This window comes from Lagenorhynchus albirostris, chromosome 9 (genome assembly GCF_949774975.1).
Source record: "Lagenorhynchus albirostris chromosome 9, mLagAlb1.1, whole genome shotgun sequence".
Lineage (NCBI taxonomy): Eukaryota > Metazoa > Chordata > Mammalia > Artiodactyla > Delphinidae > Lagenorhynchus > Lagenorhynchus albirostris.
Window position 1 is genome coordinate 49466557 of NC_083103.1, and position 17811 is coordinate 49484367.

General features: G+C 40.0%; 1 protein-coding gene across 5 annotated transcripts in view; it reads left to right on the forward strand.

Moving 5' to 3' along the window:
* NUP98 (nucleoporin 98 and 96 precursor) overlaps positions 1-17811 on the forward strand; it is a 103558-nt gene that overhangs the window by 81110 nt on the left and 4637 nt on the right. For 2 of the 5 annotated variants that reach the window (XM_060159853.1, XM_060159856.1), the window contains exons 23-32: positions 993-1422; positions 2732-2961; positions 4301-4567; positions 5609-5766; positions 6559-6702; positions 7472-7614; positions 13149-13370; positions 15663-15904; positions 16368-16522; positions 17588-17699. In XM_060159853.1, the coding sequence (XP_060015836.1) occupies positions 993-1422; positions 2732-2961; positions 4301-4567; positions 5609-5766; positions 6559-6702; positions 7472-7614; positions 13149-13370; positions 15663-15904; positions 16368-16522; positions 17588-17699 (2103 nt within the window). The remainder of the gene's footprint in view (positions 1-992; positions 1423-2731; positions 2962-4300; positions 4568-5608; positions 5767-6558; positions 6703-7471; positions 7615-13148; positions 13371-15662; positions 15905-16367; positions 16523-17587; positions 17700-17811) is intronic. The other 3 variants (XM_060159857.1, XM_060159858.1, XM_060159855.1) reach the window with 2 other exon arrangements.

Genomic DNA, 17811 nt, shown 5'->3' on the forward strand with positions numbered 1-17811 from the left:
AGATCCCACATGCCGCGGAGCAGCTGGACCCGTGAGCCGTGGCCGCTGAGCCTGCGCGTCCGGAGCCTGTGCTCCGCAACGGGAGAGGCCCGCGTACCAAAACAAAAACAAAAACAAAAACTAAATGTTTATTTTTCAGTTCTTTTGAGTACCCTAGTTAACTTTCCTTTTTAAAAATACTTTAATAAAGCATCAGTTAAACATTTATAGCAAGCTTTTCCGTAATGAACACTACATGAAAATCTCATACTTCAGTAACTAAGTGCTTGCTTTAGACAGGAAATACATAAAATTGGAAAACAGGCAAAAATAACAAGAACTATCCTTCTGAAGGGCATATATGCAATCACAAGATGCCTCTGAAAGGCATATATGCAATCACAGATAGGTTTCTGTTTTCTTAAGTCTGACATTGAGCACTGGAGTGGTATGAATTTGACTTTTGATCTTACCAACTTTTTATATTGACTAAGAAAGGTTACATTTGGCATTCTGGTAAGGGCATGAGTATTGGTGTCAGACTTAGCTGGGTTTATCTCTTAGTTCTGCCACTTAGTAGCTTTGTGGATTTGGACAAGTCACTTAACTGAGCCCAGTTTTCCCATCTATAAAGTGAGGACTGTAATGTTCTTCATTTAAAGTTATTGAAGGATGAAATGAAACAGTGTATATAAATGGCTTATATAGAGTCTGCTGCAGATAACTGCTAGATAGTTTTTTTAAATAGTAATAGTAGTAGTAGTAGTAGTAGTAGTAGTAGTAGTAGTTGTGTTATTAATGTTGTTATTGTTGGTGACATCATCATCATTAGAATTCCTGCCTTGATTTCCTGTGTGAAAGAGGAATTTCTGTAGAGTCTGATATAAGCTACTCCTGGTCATCTGTATGTGATTTAAGTAGCTTAATAAAACTATAATTTCAGCCTTGATGGTTGTTGTTCAAGAATCAATAGACTGTATTTTCTAATAGTCTTTTTTTTTTCCTTATTTTAGTAGGTGGGTTACTACAATCAAAATTTGCAAGTGGAACTTTTCTTTCACCAAGTGCCTCTTTACAAGAGTGTCGCACTCCCAGAACATCGTCATTGATGAATATTCCATCCACATCCCCTTGGTCTGTCCCTCCACCCCTGACCTCTGTGTTTACGGTGCCCAGCCCAGCCCCTGAGGTTCAGTTGAAAACAGTGGGTACACGCAGACAACCAGGCCTAGTCCCTCTTGAAAAGTCTGTCACCTATGGAAAGGGGAAACTCCTGATGGACCTGGCCCTATTTATGGGACGCTCATTTCGGGTTGGTTGGGGCCCTAACTGGACTCTTGCTAATAGTGGAGAACAGCTGAGTGGCCCTCAGGAACTGGAAAATCATCAGATTGCTGATTCTATGGAATATGGATTCCTGCCTAATCCAGTAGCTGTTAAATCGTGAGTCACGTATTCTTATGCTTTTTGAGAAGGGCAACGTGGTAGGTGAGAAAAAGCTTTTCATCACCAGGAGACCCATGTTCAGGGCCCTGCTTTGTGATCTTTCTAGATATATTCTTAGCACAATTTTATTTGTATAATTAAAAGCTAAAATGATTAATAGCTCCATTTGTACCATCAAGGTATGAAGAGTATAGAATAGTTATCTAACAGTTAAACTTTAGGTGGAAAAGTAACAGACTCAAAGCTAATGCTGCAGCATTCCTTGAGTTTTCATCCTTTTTATTGCATTAGTCATTTTTCTATTTTCTCACTTAGATATTGGTAATATCTTCATAAGTAAGGTATATTCTCATTAAAGCACATTCCCTGTGTCTTAGACGTAATAAGGTAAATGTATGAACTGTGGATAATCCATACACAAGTATTTGGAAATAAGATGACATCTGATAATTATACATGTTATATATCTCTACACCGTTCCCACCATTAATATTTACATATGTATGATTATAGTTCTGTATATACTTTATATACTATATATTACCGTACTGATTTTATATATATATATATAAAAATATATATAGTGTTCTGGTAGTCATTACATAGTATGCATACAGTTTTTTGTAAAATTTGTAACATTTTTCTATTTACTTTTCATAATTGTAACAAACTGCTATCTTTACTACAGATTGTGACTATGATCACCTATTATTATTAGTTTTTAAAGTTGATTTTGAAGAAATAAAAAATCAACAGCATCTCTTATACCTCACAATTAGGAATATTGATCCTAAACCCAGGTTATCCATGATGTCATGATATTTTAGAGATTGTTAATGTCAGTCCTAAAAATTGGATCAAGGCTGCTCAACTGTATGCTCATCTTAATTGAGAGTCAGTTCTTTAGTATCTGTAAGCTTAGCCTCATGACTTTTGATACTGATAACTCATAACTTAATGAGTTAAGTGTGGTTTGAGAAACGGGTGTCCCACACTAGCTTTTGACCATTGGATTTCATAGTATCTATATACATGCAGAGCCATTTCCAGGTCTAATTGTACTCACTCCTATGCCTATTATAATCTGGCCTAAGAAGGCTTAGGATTCTTTTCTGAATGCATCGGTCAGGTAATTTGCTCAATATATATCAAATAAGTTCATTATAGTTTGATATTAAGAAACAAATTTTCTTTAAAATCAAAGTGGAATGTTTCGTGTCCTATTTTGTAATTATAAAAAGAAACAGGTTTCATTGTAGGAAAATTCTACCATCTGTCTTTTCTTATTCGTTATTTTCTCTTGTAGCCTAACTGAGTCTCCATTCAAAGTTCATTTGGAAAAACTCAGTTTGAGGCAAAAGAAGCTGGATGAAGACCTGCAATTATACCAGACATCTCTGGAGCTTAAATTAAAACATAGCACTGTCCATGTGGATGAGCTGTGTCCTCTCATTGTCCCCAATCCGGGAGTTGCTATCATTCATGACTATGCAGATTGGGTTAAGGAAGCATCAGGAGACTTACTGGAACCACAAAGTGAGTATGGACTATACTTCTAACCCTTGATGCCCCAGGAACAGGAGTAGGAGCATATGTTCATAGGAGGACACAGTTTCCTTGTGCCAATGTAGTGGTGGATGCCTGAGCTTACACTTTATCTGTAGTTGAGTTGGGATGAGCAAAATCTCAAGCAGGAAGAAATCACATCATTGTTTATCATTACTCTTAGGCCACTGTTCAAAGGAACTGTAGCCAGTCACATCCCGTGGGCTTATAAAATTAGATCCCTTACCCTACCCGGAGAACGTAGCGGGAGAGAGATCCTACCTAAGTCCTACCCATTCTTCCATGTCCAACTCAAGTCCCACTTGTTCTTCCCAACAACTTTGGTGGTTATAACTTCCCTTCCTGACTTCTCTGACTATTACCTCTCTATAATGATTCTGATCATGTTTTTGTGAACCAGTACTTCCATAAAGGGCTTTTCTAATTTGGGCACTTACTATTTCAGGTAGAAAAATTACATGTTTCACACAACATTTCACGTCACTTTTACTGAAAAATGGGGACTATTAGAATGTTCCATACCACATGTTTTGGGAATTGTTTATGTTCATTTCTTTGTGTTTGCTGTAGTTGTCTTATCTCTTCAAATATGTGAGCCATCTTCCCAATGCATACTTGTAAGTAGCTTAAGGTGGTAAACAGTGCTTCCTTTTTGTTTTCCTTTGTGAGGGGCAATATAGCATTAGTGGTTAAGAGTATAGAGTTGGACTCTGAGTACTTGAGTTTGAATCCTGGCTCTGTTACATCTTGCCTGTAACCTTGAGCAAGTCACTTAATGATCTGTACCTCAGTTTCTTCATCTGTAAAATGAAGGTGGTAACTATTGTATAGTTACATTGTGTAGATGAGAGTTGGTTTACTCCTGAGTGCTTTGAACAGTATCATTTAGGCTCACTAAAATGTTAGGCTGTGCCTATAGCAGATAATAATCCCTCACAAGTTTTCAGAGCACTTTATATTTCTTAAAGCATTTTTTGAACAGAATTTGATGAAATTAGAGGATTTTTCTCTATCATTTGAGACTATATGTAGCCATAATTAGGCTAGAGGAACCTGTTTAAAGGAGCCTGGAGTTACATTTGTTATGTAAGTACCCTGGATACATGGAGTGAGCAGGCAATACCACACACCTCTGGAGCTTGTAAGACACAGGTGAGTGAGGTGGAGACAGATTCAGGGAAATCAACTTGAGTTGTTGTTTGGGGTATTTATTAATTTATGTATTTTTAATGCCACATTGAAGTGATCCCCTCTCTGTAGTTATTGTATGGCTTCATGTCATTGCATTATTTTCCTGTCCCTTCCTTAGTTGTGAAGCACTGGAGCCTAACGTGGACATTATGTGAAGCTCTATGGGGCCACCTGAAGGAGCTTGACAGCCAGCTGGATGAGCCCACTGAATACATTCAGATTCTGGAGCGAAGAAGAGCTTTCTCTCGCTGGCTGTCCCATACAGCTGCACCTCGAATTGAGGAGGAAGTCTCCCTAACCCGAAAAGACAACCCTGTGGAGGCTGTCTTCAGCTACCTCACGGGCAAGAGGATCAGTGAGGCCTGCTCCCTGGCCCAGCAGTCAGGTGGGGCATACCGTCCTTCTCTGCACCCCTGCCTACTTCCTACTCACTGTCCCTACCCCTTAATCGTGCGTTTGCCCTTGTCTTCTAACCCGAATGTTAAGTATAAACTTCCCAGGAAGATCGCCAGTTCCTCCAGAATAGGTAGGGACTCTGTCTTCCAGTTTTCCTTTTATAACCTTAGATAAATTTTATTTATCTATCTATCTATTTATTTATTTTTTGGCTGTGTTGGGTCTTCGTTGCTGCGCGTGGGCTTTCTCTAGTTGCTGTGAGCGGGGGCGACTCTTCGTTGTGGTGCACGGGCTTCTTATTACAGTGGCTTCTGGTCGTGGAGCATGGGCTCTAAGCACGCGCGCGGGCCTCAGTAGTTGAGGCTCGCGGGCTCTAGAGTGCAGGCTGAGTAGTTGAGGTGCGCAGGCTTAGTTGCTCCGCGGCATGTGGGATCTTCCCGGACCAGGGCTTGAACCCATGTCCCCTGAATTGACAGTCCAATTCTTAATCACTGCGCCACCAGGGAAGTCCCTAGAATTTTTTTATTGCCTCAAGCCTTTGTACTTAAAATTTTTTATTAAAAGAGATACTGGACTCTAGAGAGTGAAAGACTCAACCATTTTCTTTATATCATACATTTGTTTTTCCTCTAGGTTTGAGTTTGCCATTTCTCAGTGTCATTATATAGTACCTGCTAGTTGGGCATGTTTACAGTTATGTCATCTCAGTTTTCACTATAGACCTTTGAATCAAATGATACTTCCCTCCATTTTGCAGATGAGGTACCTTGTGTAGGGTCACAGAAATAATAGTAGATCTGACACTGAACTCTGTGTACTATATAATCTATATGTAATTAGTTTAAGCTACAATACTTTGAAGGTTTTCTACCCAAGCCAAAAACGTTAAGTTCTTGATCAGTATTTTAGCACTACTGCAGAGAGCAGTCAGAGGTGTTTCTTGAGGGCCAGAAGAAATAAAATAATGCCCCCAAGTGTTTTCCCAAGTCTGTAAATTCTCAGTATCACCAGAGAACTGTTTCTCTTGTAGGTGATCATCGTCTTGCCCTTCTTTTATCCCAGTTGGTTGGCAGCCAGTCGGTCCGGGAGCTGCTTACTATGCAGCTGGTAGATTGGCATCAGCTCCAGGCTGACTGTTTCATCCAGGAGGAGAGACTGCGTATCTTTGCCCTCTTGGCTGGAAAACCGGTATTTTTCTCTTTTCTCATAAACTTACATAAATTTTCTCATAGGTTCAGGATTGCTTGAGGTTAAGGCAAAGAGCTATCTTTGTAAATTGTACACTATTACATATAACTAAGCAACTTGTATTTAACTTTCAGCAGAAATATTTTCAAATTTTAAAGGTACAACATGTACATTGTGGGGAAGAAATACTGGTTATATAGAAATTAAAATGTTAAAATTCACCATATCCCATATCGTAGTGATAAACAACATAATTCATTGTCTGTCTTTCTAGACACATTTTAAGTCTATTTTGACATATATGTGTGTATATTTACACTTGTTATATATTCAAATAAAATGAATTATATGTAGCAGTTCTGCAACCTTTTTTTTAACTTACTGAATATGATCATTTTTCATGTTGTGTGGCCTCTCTTCTTTCAATAGCCACTTCTCTTCCATTTTATGAATGATGTATCATAATTACTTTAAGCCAGTTTTCTTGCTGCCTACCCATTTTGCTTGCCATCTTAAAGTCAATTTCCAAAAATGAAATCACTAATCAGAATTTATTCACATCTTAAAGTTGGCAGCTGTGGTCAATGAGTGGTTCTCACCTCTTCTCAGCACTTACTGTCTAAGTCCACCCTATCACCTGCCACGAAGGGACTGTGTATTTTATATCCGGATCATTAACACTGCTATTTAAATCATTTAGAATCAACTTGAGTAAGTGAGCAACGTGCAGGCCTGGCCAATAACAAGGTAATGTATAATTTAGAGCTGTGATGGTGATTTTGTCTCCTGTAGGTATGGCAGCTCTCAGAGCAGAAGCAAATCAATGTGTGCTCACAGTTGGATTGGAAAAGGTCCCTGGCTATCCATCTTTGGTATTTGCTCCCACCAACAGCCTCCATTTCCAAGGCACTCAGCATGTATGAAGAAGCATTTCAGGTATATGTATCCAGTATAGCCAAACAAAAGAGTCCTGGTAGGATTTCTGTTTTTGCCAGAAAAGTACTACAGAGAAAAAACCATCAAATCACATTTCATAATACTTTTTCCTAACTGCTTTTTGAAAAGTACCATAGAATTGAAATGGACACAGGAAATCTGATGGGAAACTTCTTCAAGTTTCTGCTTCTATTTTGTTTAATACGATGAGTTTCCACAATTTATTTTCTTACTGCTGTTTTCCTGCCTCAACCTTGGAGGGTTTTTCCTCATTCCTAATGCTGTCTTATTCCTTCAGGAATTCCCTGAGATACAGCCTGACCTCGTGTTTATTATAGCCCCAAATTAGCAGGTCTGAAATTTGCCTCTAAATATCACTATATTTCATATTCCTTGTCCATTTGGAGGTTAAAGGATTATTAATGTTTTTAATGCCATTATTTGGTTCTTCTCTTACTGTTCATTTTTATTGTCTTTGATATCATTTGCCAGAATTATAAGTATTTGTCAGGAAAAAGAGAACACTAAAAAAAATTGAGTGTAATAAGAATTGTGGCAAGAAAGGTGGTGGGGTTAGAGCTGTCTGAGGTCTTTGCCAGTCCATTGAAGGCAGGTGGAATATGTCACTGATCAAAATAAGTTTAAAATCCTTGAAACACTCCTTTAGAGGATGTCGCACCATTCTTAATACACATCTGAGTAACTGAGACACAGTAGAATCTAGTGAAACATACTAGCAGCTGATGTATTGTTTTATCAAATTCTTCAGAATACCTCTGAGGGTGACAGATATGCCTGCTGCCCACTTCCCTCATACCTGGAGGACTCTGGCTTTGTGGTAGAGGAGGAGCAAGACTCACAGAGACCTCTTCAAGATGTCTGCTTTCACCTTCTAAAACTCTATAGTGACAGGTAAATCAGAGCCATATGTTATAGTCACTCGAGGGTTTCATGAACCCTAGGGAGTCCTTTCCCTTTTATATGTGGTCAAATTGCCCTAAGTCTATATAAATTACCAAAATATAACTTACAGTAATTGAGTGCAAAGAGCATGGGAACTGGAATTAGAAATCTAAAAATTCACATTTTAAATCAACTATACTTAAATGAAATTGTTTTTTAAAAATCTAAAAATTATTTTAATCAACTTTAATGAGATACAGTTTTACACATAATGAATTTGTGGTTTGATATGTTTTAATGTAATCTAACTACCATCACTATCAAGGTAACATGTACATTACCCTCAAAAAGTTACCTCATGTCCCTTTGCAATCAGTCTACACCACAGACAGCTACTGACTGACTTTTCATTACTGTAGATTAGTTTTGCTGTTATAGAATTTTATGTAATTGGGATCATTCTGTATGTTATCTTTTGTGCCTGGCTTCTTTTACCCAGCATAGTGATTCTGAGATTTATCCATGTTAATATGTGTATCAGAAATTTATTTATTTATTCATTTGTTAATGGACAGTTTTCTTGTTTTGGGCTGTTAAGAATAAAGCTGCTATGAACATTTGTATCTAAAAATGTTTGTATCATTTTGCATTCCCACCAAGATCTGTAATTGCTCCATATCCTCTTCAAAACTTGCTATTGTCAGCTTTTAAAATTTTACCATTTTAGTGGGCACATAGTGGTGTGTCATTTTTTGTGTGCTTAATAAGAAATTAATATAATAACATGCTATGATATCTAATCAGATAATCAAAACTATCTCAGAGCTGTCTTTTTACCTTATCAGAAACACTGAGTGGTTTTCTCCAGTCAAAAGTATTAGCTCACATCTCATTTCATTTATTTAAATACTTTTTTAAATTAACTATATAAATTATAGAATAATACAGCCTTTTATTGTGGTAAAATACACATAATTAAAATTGTGTTTTAATTTGCATTTCCCTAATGCCTAATGGTGGCAGGCATTTTTTCATGTGCTTATTTACCATCTATCTATATATCTTCCTTGTTGAAATCTATTAGAAACCTTTTGCCCCCCTTTTTTTAATAGGGTCGCCTAATAGTTATTGTGTTGTAATAGTTCTTTATATATTTAGGATGCAAGTCCTTTATTATAAATGTGTTTTTGCAATTATTTTCTCCCAATACACAGGCACAGAAGTTTTACATTTTTATAAAGTCCAATTTATTGAAGTTTTTAAACTATAAAATCAGTTTCCTTAATAGATACAGAGCTGTCGAGGTTTTCTATTTATTCTTGAGTCAGTTTTGCTCATTTGTTTTTCCTAAGGAATTTGTCTGTTTCACCAAAGTCACCAAATTTATTAGCATAAAGTTCTTTATAACATTTCTATATTCTTTTATTTATTTATTCATTCATTCACTCATTTTTGACCGCGTTGGGTCTTCGTTGCTGCATGCGGGCTTTCTCTAGTTGGTGGCGAGCAGGGGCTACTCTTCGTTGTGGTGCACGGGCTTCTCATTTTGGTGGCTTCTCTTATTGCGGAGCCACGGGTTCTAGGCGCACGGGCTTCAGTAGTTGTTGCACACGGACTTAGTTGCTTCGTGGCATGTGGGACCTTCCTGGACCAGGGGTCGAACCCGTGTCCGCTGCATTAGCAGGCAGATTCTAACCACTGAGCCACCAGGGAAGTCCCTCCTTATTCATTTTTTTAAATTATTTATTTATTCATTTTTGGCTGCATTGGGTCTTTGTTGCTGCATGCGGGCTTTCTCTAGTTGCAGCAAGCGGGGGCTACTCTTCATTGCGGTGCACGGGCTTCTCATTGCGGTGGCCTCTCTCGTTGCAGAGCACGGGCTCTAGGCGCACAGGCTTCAGTAGTTGCAGCACGTGGGCTCAGTAGTTGTGGCTCGCGGGCGCCAGAGCGCAGGCTCAGTAGTCGTGGCACACGGGCTTAGCTGCTCCGCGGCATGTGGGATCCTCCCGAACCAGGGCTCAAACCCATGTCCCCTGCATTAGCAGGCGAACTCTTAACCACTGTGCCACCAGGGAAGCCCCCTTATTCTTTTTTAATGTCTGTAGGATGTGTGGCTGTGTCTCTTTCTTCCATGATATTGGTATTTGTGTCTTCTCTCTTTTTCTCTTGATTAGTCTGTCTCCAGCTTTTGGTTTCATTGGTTATCTCAATTAGTCAACTAGCTCAAAATGAATCATAAACCTAAATGTCAAACTTAAAACAGTAACCTCTTAGAAGAAAATCTTTGCAACTGTGGGTTAGGCAAAGATTTCTTAGATACCAAACACATCCATAAAAGAAAAAATTGATAAATTGGACTTTAACAAAATTAAAAACTACTACTCATTAGACAGACTGTTAAGAGAATGAAAAGATGAGCCACAAATTGGGAGAAGATACTTGCAATTCATATATCTGATAAAGGACTTTTATCCAGAGCATGTAAAGAACTCTCTGAACTCAATAATAAGAAAACAATCCAATTTAAAAATTGGGAAAAATATTTAAAGGGATGCTTCCCCAAAGAGGACGTACATATAAAGCCCATGAAAAGTTTTTATCAGTAGACATCAGGGACATGCAAATTAAAGCCGTCATGGGATGCCACTACCCATCTATTAGAATGGCTAAAAATTAAGACACCTGCACCAAATGTCATCATGGAAGCGGAACATTTGGAATTCTCAACCCTGCTGGGGGAAAATGTAAAATAATACTGGCACTTGGAAAAACAGTTTGGCGGCTTAAAAAGTTAAACATACGGCTACATACATATGATCCAGCCATTCCACTCGTAGGTATTTACCCAAGAGGAATGAAAACATATGTCTATTTATATGTTGATAGCAGCTTTATTTGTAAAGGTCCAAAACGGGAAACAACCCAAATTTCCATCAATAGGTGATTAGATAAGCAAATTGTGGTACATCTATACAATGGAATACTATCTCAGCAGTAAGAAAGAATGAACTGTTGATAAAATGCAACAGCATGGTGAATCACAAAATACTTTTACTTATTTTTGAAGCAGTGAGAAAAAAAAATACCCCCAAAAATGTACCTACTGCTTGATTCTAATTTATGTAAAACTCTGGAAAATGCAAACTAATCTATAATGATAGAAAGATCAGTGGTTGCCTGGGAAGGGTAGGTGTAGGGAGGGGCAGGAGAGAGGGATCACAGAGGGACTTAAGGAAACTTTTGGAGGTGATGGGTATGCTTGTTATCTTGACCTTGGTGGTAGTTTCACAGGTGTATATATATGTTTAAACTTATGAAAATTGTACATTCTAAATATGTACAGTTTATTGTATGTCAATTTTTCTTATTTATTTTTGCGGTACGCGGGCCTCTCACCGCCGCGGCCCCTCCCGTTGCGGAGCACAGGCCCCGAACGCACAGGGCCCAGTGGCCATGGCTCACGGGCCCAGCCGCTCCGTGGCATGTGGGATCCTCCCGGACCGGGGCACGAACCCGTGTCCCCCGCATCGGCAGGCGGACACTGCGCCACCAGGGGAAGCCCTGTATGTCAATTTTTTTAATGTCAAAAAAAAAGAAAAAAGGAAGAGGAAGAAAAGTATATATCTCAGAGTGTCAGAAATAGAGAAACCAAAGCCTGAATGAGATAATAAAGTGTTCTTCTCATGTAAGGTAGAATTGCTATGACTAAAACCCTCACATAAACTGTAAGGAACTGCACTGTATAATGGCCGCTATTCTCATAATACTACTTTAAATTAGTTTTTAAATATAATTACTTATTCACACTAGCCATATTTCAAGTGTTTAATGTGGCTAGTGGCTATCTTATTGGTCAAGGCAGATTATAGAACATTTCCATCATCACACAGAGTTCAGTTTGACAGCACCGGTCAAGAAAAACTACTCATTACTTGGGGAGGTGTTAGGAACTTGTAAAATGTCTGGGATCTTAGGTGAAAGGGAAAAGTTTTGGTTGGTAATCAAGGCCCAGATCTTTAAAACTTTTAGGTGTGGGATCTTAGTTCTTACTCTTCTTATGGTCTGGGACTTGGAAGCTAAGAACATAATACATAAACTGGTCCAGAGTCTTTGAAGTCCCTGGGCGCTCAGCGGAAAAAAAAGTGAAAGTCTGTAGGGAGACTTTCAAACCTGGATTTCTATATAAAGAATAATACATACTGTAGACAAAATCAAAAGTAAGATTTATAAGCCATAGCTTATAATAACCATCAAGACTGGTTAGCTATTGGGACTTCCCTAATGGTACAGTGGTTAAGACTCCACACTCCCGACGCAGGGGGCCCAGGTTCAGTCCCTGGTCAGAGAACTAAGATCCCACCTGCCACTGGGCACCTAAGCCCGTGTGCCACAACTAGAGAAGCCCATGCATTGCAACGAAGATCCAGGGCAGCCAAAATAAATGAATAAATAAATCTGAATTTAAAAAAATAAAACAACAACAAAAAAGACTAGTTAGCTGGTCAAACAAACAGGTGAAGTAGCATTCCAGCAACTTCAGATAGTAAAACAACCTGAAAGATACTAAATAACTTATATATATATTTTTTGATAGATCTTTATTGGAGTCTAATGGCTTCACAATACTGTGTTAATTTCTGTTGTACAACAAAGTGAATCAGCCGTATGCATACATATGTCCCCATATCCCCTCCCTCTTGCGTCTCCCTCCCTCCCATCCTCCCTATCCCACACCTCTAGGTCATTGCAGGGCACCGAGCTGATCTCCCTGTGCTACGCGACTGCTTCCCACTAGCTAACTATTTTACATTCAGTAGTATATATATATCGATGCTACTCTCACTTTGCCCCAGCTTCCCCTTCCCACCCCATGTCCTCAAGTCCATTCTCTATGTCTGCATCTTTATTCTTGCCCTGCAACTAGGTTCATCAGTACCTTTTTTTTTTTTTTAGATTCTGTATATATGTGTTAGCATATGGTATTTGTTTTTCTCTTTCTGACTTACTTCACTCTGTATGACAGACTCTAGGTCCATCCACCTCACTACAAATAACTCAGTTTCGTTTCTTTTTATGGCTGAGTAATATTCCATTGTATATATGTGCCACATCTTTATCCATTCATCTGTTGATGGACATTCCATGTCCTGGCAATTGTAAATAGTGCTGCAGTGAACATTGTGGTACATGTCTCTTTTTGAATTAACGTGTATTTTTTAAATCGTTAAGAAAAGTAATTGATACTACAGTGAAAGAATGGAAGGGAGAGAGTTGTGAAGACTCCCTGTACCAGGATGGTAAAAATAGACCAAACAACTACCAGCAAACCTGGTAGAAGAGCCACCGAAGACGAAGTGCCTTGGTTTTTGGTAGATCGGTAATGTGGCTGAACCTAGAGGAGGAAGACTATAAGGCTTATGATGCTTCTGCTCCTGGCTGCCTGCCTTTATTGTTTTGTAAGCTGTAGCTGAGACAGTTGACTCGTCCAGTACAGGTGGTCTGCTAGCTGGGTTTGGTAACTCTCAGCACATTCTCCTTTGCAGACATTATGATCTCAACCAGCTGCTGGAGCCTCGAAGCATAACAGCAGATCCTTTGGACTACCGTCTAAGCTGGCACTTGTGGGAGGTGCTACGGGCTCTTAACTACACCCATCTCTCAGAGCAGTGTGAGGGTGTGCTGCAGGCCAGTTATGCTGGCCAGCTGGAAAGTGAGGGACTCTGGGAGTGGGCCATCTTTGTCCTCCTGCACATTGACAACTCAAGGTGAGTGAGAAGCCATCAAACACACTGGTTGCATCCAGCGCTACAGGGCAATGCCAAAGGAATCAGTCTCTTAGGGTTCAGTTCAGCAAGTAAGTGTTTAGAATGTATTTTTGGGTCCAGCCTTGTGATAAACCTTAAGACAGTTCAACCTGCAGCCCAGACTGTCTCTGTATTCATGTGAACACGTTAGAAAGATTGCCTTTGATTAAGTGCCAAATCGTGCTATTTATCATAAGGCCTCCCAATAGTCCGAGAAGGGAGAAGAGATCTCTGTGAACTGCAGAATCTCTGAGTCTCTCTAGAGATAAGATTCAAAGTACGTGTAAAATTGGTATAGGAAATAATTAAGTGGGAAGGAAAGATATGCCCGGGTGGAGAAACCCCATTAACTAGGCACAGATTCCTTGAATGTGGCATGTTTAGAATTATGCAGAAATAGTGCTGTCCGAGTTGGATCTGTGGAGTAATGGTTGGCAGGGAGGGCCCCTGCTTTTTCTTTACTGGCCCTTCCCTTTCCATCCACCCACCCCTATCCCTCAAGTTTGATAGTGTTGTATTTACCTATTTACCAATACAATCTTGCTTAGATGTGTAATGTTTTGGTTCTTTGTGCTGAACAAAAACCAGAGAAACATCTCTGTTCCATGCTTTGAATGAGATGAAGTTGGAGGTTTTTTGTTAATGGTAGCAGCATGGCATAACACTAAGAACAAAAACATTTATATAATACTTTGTTATATAATGCTTTGATATATCTTTATACACTGTTGCAAGTACTTTAAATATATTAACTCATTGAATGCTCATAATGAACCTATGAGACATTCTTACTATCTATTTTATAGATGAGCAACCCAAGGGATAGAGAGATTAGGTAACTTTTGTTCAAGGTCACATAGGTACTAAATGGCAGAGTGAGCCTTTCAACTCAAGACACCCAGAGTCTGTGCTCTTGATCATTGTACTGTACTATCTGTCATGTCTTAGGGTGTGGAAAGAAGTTGTTTTGTAGTCAGAGCTTTCTAAATTCTGGCTCCACCATGTACTCACTTTGACCTAAGGTAGAGCTTACTTCACTTTTGACTTTGAGTAAAGACACTCTCTAGACCTCAGTTTTTTTAAATATTAATCTCTATTCAAAGGTGACTGTGGAATTAAAAGTGTAAAGCATCCAGCACAACCTTACTTTTAAGGAATTTCTCTTTCCTCTTGCTCCTTACCAGGAAACAAAATGATCCCAGAATTTTCCTCTGAGTTTATTTAAACACACTCATGGAGAATTTCACGTGGTAAAAGGCTGGCTGATGGGATGATTGATGATTGGCTGTGGGAAAGCAGATCCTATTTCCTAAAGGGGAGGAAAAAAGGAGGCAGTTGTCATGAGATTGGGAGTCCTTTGAAAAAGCTAGGAGTTGAGAAAAGAATCTAAGATGAGGAGAATAGCTTTGATCTGAAATTAAAATGACTGATCCTTTGGCCCAGACATAGAAGGACTCTATTTAAGTGACCTTGAGAGCAGAAAGATTGAGTTTAGCCTAAGTCTAGCAGTAAAGAGAAAATGAATTAGGAAGGCCGATGACTTTTAAGGGAAAAAACGACCTGGAAGAGACCTTATGTTTAAAAACTACTTTGTTTTCTTGCATTGACCACGTGAGACAGAGGGCAGGGAGGAGGTTAGAAATAAACTGCAGAGTGCTCGGTGGATCTAGAATTCCCCTATCCCAGTCCTTCATCTCCTGTTAGAGAAAGGAAACAAAGAAATGAGCCTACTGGGATGAACACACACACACTACTATATATAAGATCGATAAACAACAAGGACCTACTGTAGAGCACAGGGAACTCTACTCAATATTCTGTGATAACCTGTATGAGAAAAAAATCTAAAAAAGAATGAATATATGTACATGTATAACTGAATCACTTTGCTGTACACCTGAAACTAACACAACATTGTAAATCAGCTGTACTCCAATAAAATTTTTAAAAAGGAAAGAAATGAGCCGAGTCAGGAGAAAACCTTTTCAGGGTAGTGGGCAACCTTCCCAAGAGTATTCGTTTTCAGACTTTTTTGACCATGAAAATATAATGTTTTTACAGAATGCTTCTATTCTGTTTCATTTTAAAAATTAATGCTGGTGTGATAGCTTTTTAAGTGAAGTTTGAGGTGATCCGCTAAGGGTCAGGACCTGCAGTTTAAGAGACTGCCTCACGGGCCACTGTGAGCTGTCTGAGGCAGCCTTCTCCATCAGTGAGAATGAGATTTATCCCAGCTGACCTTTCCTCCTATAGCATGCGTGAGAAGGCTGTTCGAGAGCTGCTTACGCGGCACTGCCAACTGTTGGAGACCCCTGAATCGTGGGCTAAGGAGATTTTCCTGACGGAGAAGCTCTGTGTGCCTGCTGAGTGGATTCATGAGGCCAAAGCAGTGCGAGCACACATGGAATCCGACAGGCACTTGGAGGCCCTCTATTTATTTAAAGCGGGGCACTGGAACCGCTGCCACAAACTCGTCATCCAGCACTTAGCTTCTGGTGAGTGCTTCAGACTAGGGCCTGTGTCTCCTGGAATTACCCCCAATTCTTCCAGTCTCTGAGCCCATGATGAGTCAGGCCAGAAATGATGATCAGAACAGGGTATGGCAGACTTGAATCAGATCACACTTTGTAAAAGCGCTCTGTGCAGAAGATGCTTGGTAAGGGTGAGGGGCGGGGTCAACAGCAATATTGTTACATTCCCATTTGCCAGGAATATTCTTGATATTCACTAATTATGTTAAACTCTTTGTTTATTTAGGGAGTTTTATTCAGCAACACCAGAAATATCTGTTTGGGAAACTGAAGCCAGAAATTCTTCACAGTTTTCTTAAGAGAATTTCAAAATATTCTACTGTAATTCTCAAGTCTGACCCAACATAATTTTCCCTTTCTTCCTGTCTTAGATCTTTCTGCCATGTCCTTCCTTTGTGCACTTTTGGTCAATATTTTGTTTCTTCAGATGCCATTATTAACGAGAACTATGACTACCTGAAGGGGTTCTTGGAAGACCTGGCACCCCCGGAGCGCAGCAGCCTAATCCAGGACTGGGAGACATCTGGGCTTGTTTACCTGGACTACATTCGGGTCATCGAAATGCTCCATCATATACAGCAGGTGCCTGAGTTCCTTAAACCACGGCCTAGTTTCCCCTTTCCCTGGCCCACAGAGCCATAGCGACCTCCAAAGGCTTGAGCAACGACTTGAAAAACTCATTGGCAGAGATAGCACTGTCAGTGTAGGAGGGATTTTTTTTTTTTTTTTTTTTTTTTGCGGTACGTGGGCCTCTCGCTGTTGTGGCCGCTCCCGTTGCGGAGCACAGGCTCCGGACGTGCAGGCTCAGCGGCCATGGCTCACGGGCCCAGCCGCTCCGCGGCATGTGGGATCCTCCCAGACCGGGGCACGAACCCGTGTCCCCTGCATCGGCAGGCGGACTCTCAACCACTGCGCCACCAGGGAAGCCCAGGAGGGATATTTTGATGAAGCTAATTTGATGTAGTTACTATGACAGCTCTATCAAAACTTTAAAACGGTTTTTGGTGCTTATTGCCAAGTAGTGTGTACAATGGACATTCCTAAGCCTTGTCCATAGTCAGTCTCCTCCCCTTGTTCTCATCTTTTCCCCTAGTTTTAAATGAGAAGCTTAGGGTTGAGAGATAAAGTAAGGTCAGAGATTTGGTGAGGATGTTTCACATAACATTTGGCATGAAAGTAATTGATTTCTGTTGTTAACAAAGCCACAATTCCTGTTAATATCTGCATAATTAAATGCTGATTCTTAGTTGGAGTCAGGAGACTTAAATTAAGTGCTGGCTTGGGCTCCACCTCTCACTGTGTGCTCTTAAGAAATCAATACCATGTTTGTGAACCCAGATTTATGTAGATTTTTGGTGCAGTGTTAAAGCCTGATAGTTACATGGTTCACGAATGGTGATTTCAAGACTTGCCCAATCCTAGGCCCTGTACACTATATTGTTTTCCTGTTGTGTATAATTGCTAAGGTCTCGTCTTACCCTCAGCGACTAGGCTGGATGGTGGTGACATGGCACTGCCGGCCAGCTTCTTGGGTTTTCCCCTCCCTCACCTCACTCTTGTTTCAGAGTGTTGCATAGTCAGTCTGTGGGTAGGATTGGAGTGATGGGAGCTCCTCTTGGCCTAATTGGTTCCTCTGCTTCTTTGTAGGTGGATTGCTCAGGTTATGAGCTAGAGCAGTTACATACCAAAGTGACCTCACTGTGCAACCGGATAGAGCAGATCCAGTGTTACAATGCCAAGGATCGCCTGGCTCAGTCAGGTCAGCCTCTCGCCTCCTCCCCCTTCCTGCCTGCTCATTGCCTGTCTTTATGATTATTATAACCACACCTCACCCCCAGTCCTTTGGTGCTTACTCTGCTCTCTTTCTCCAG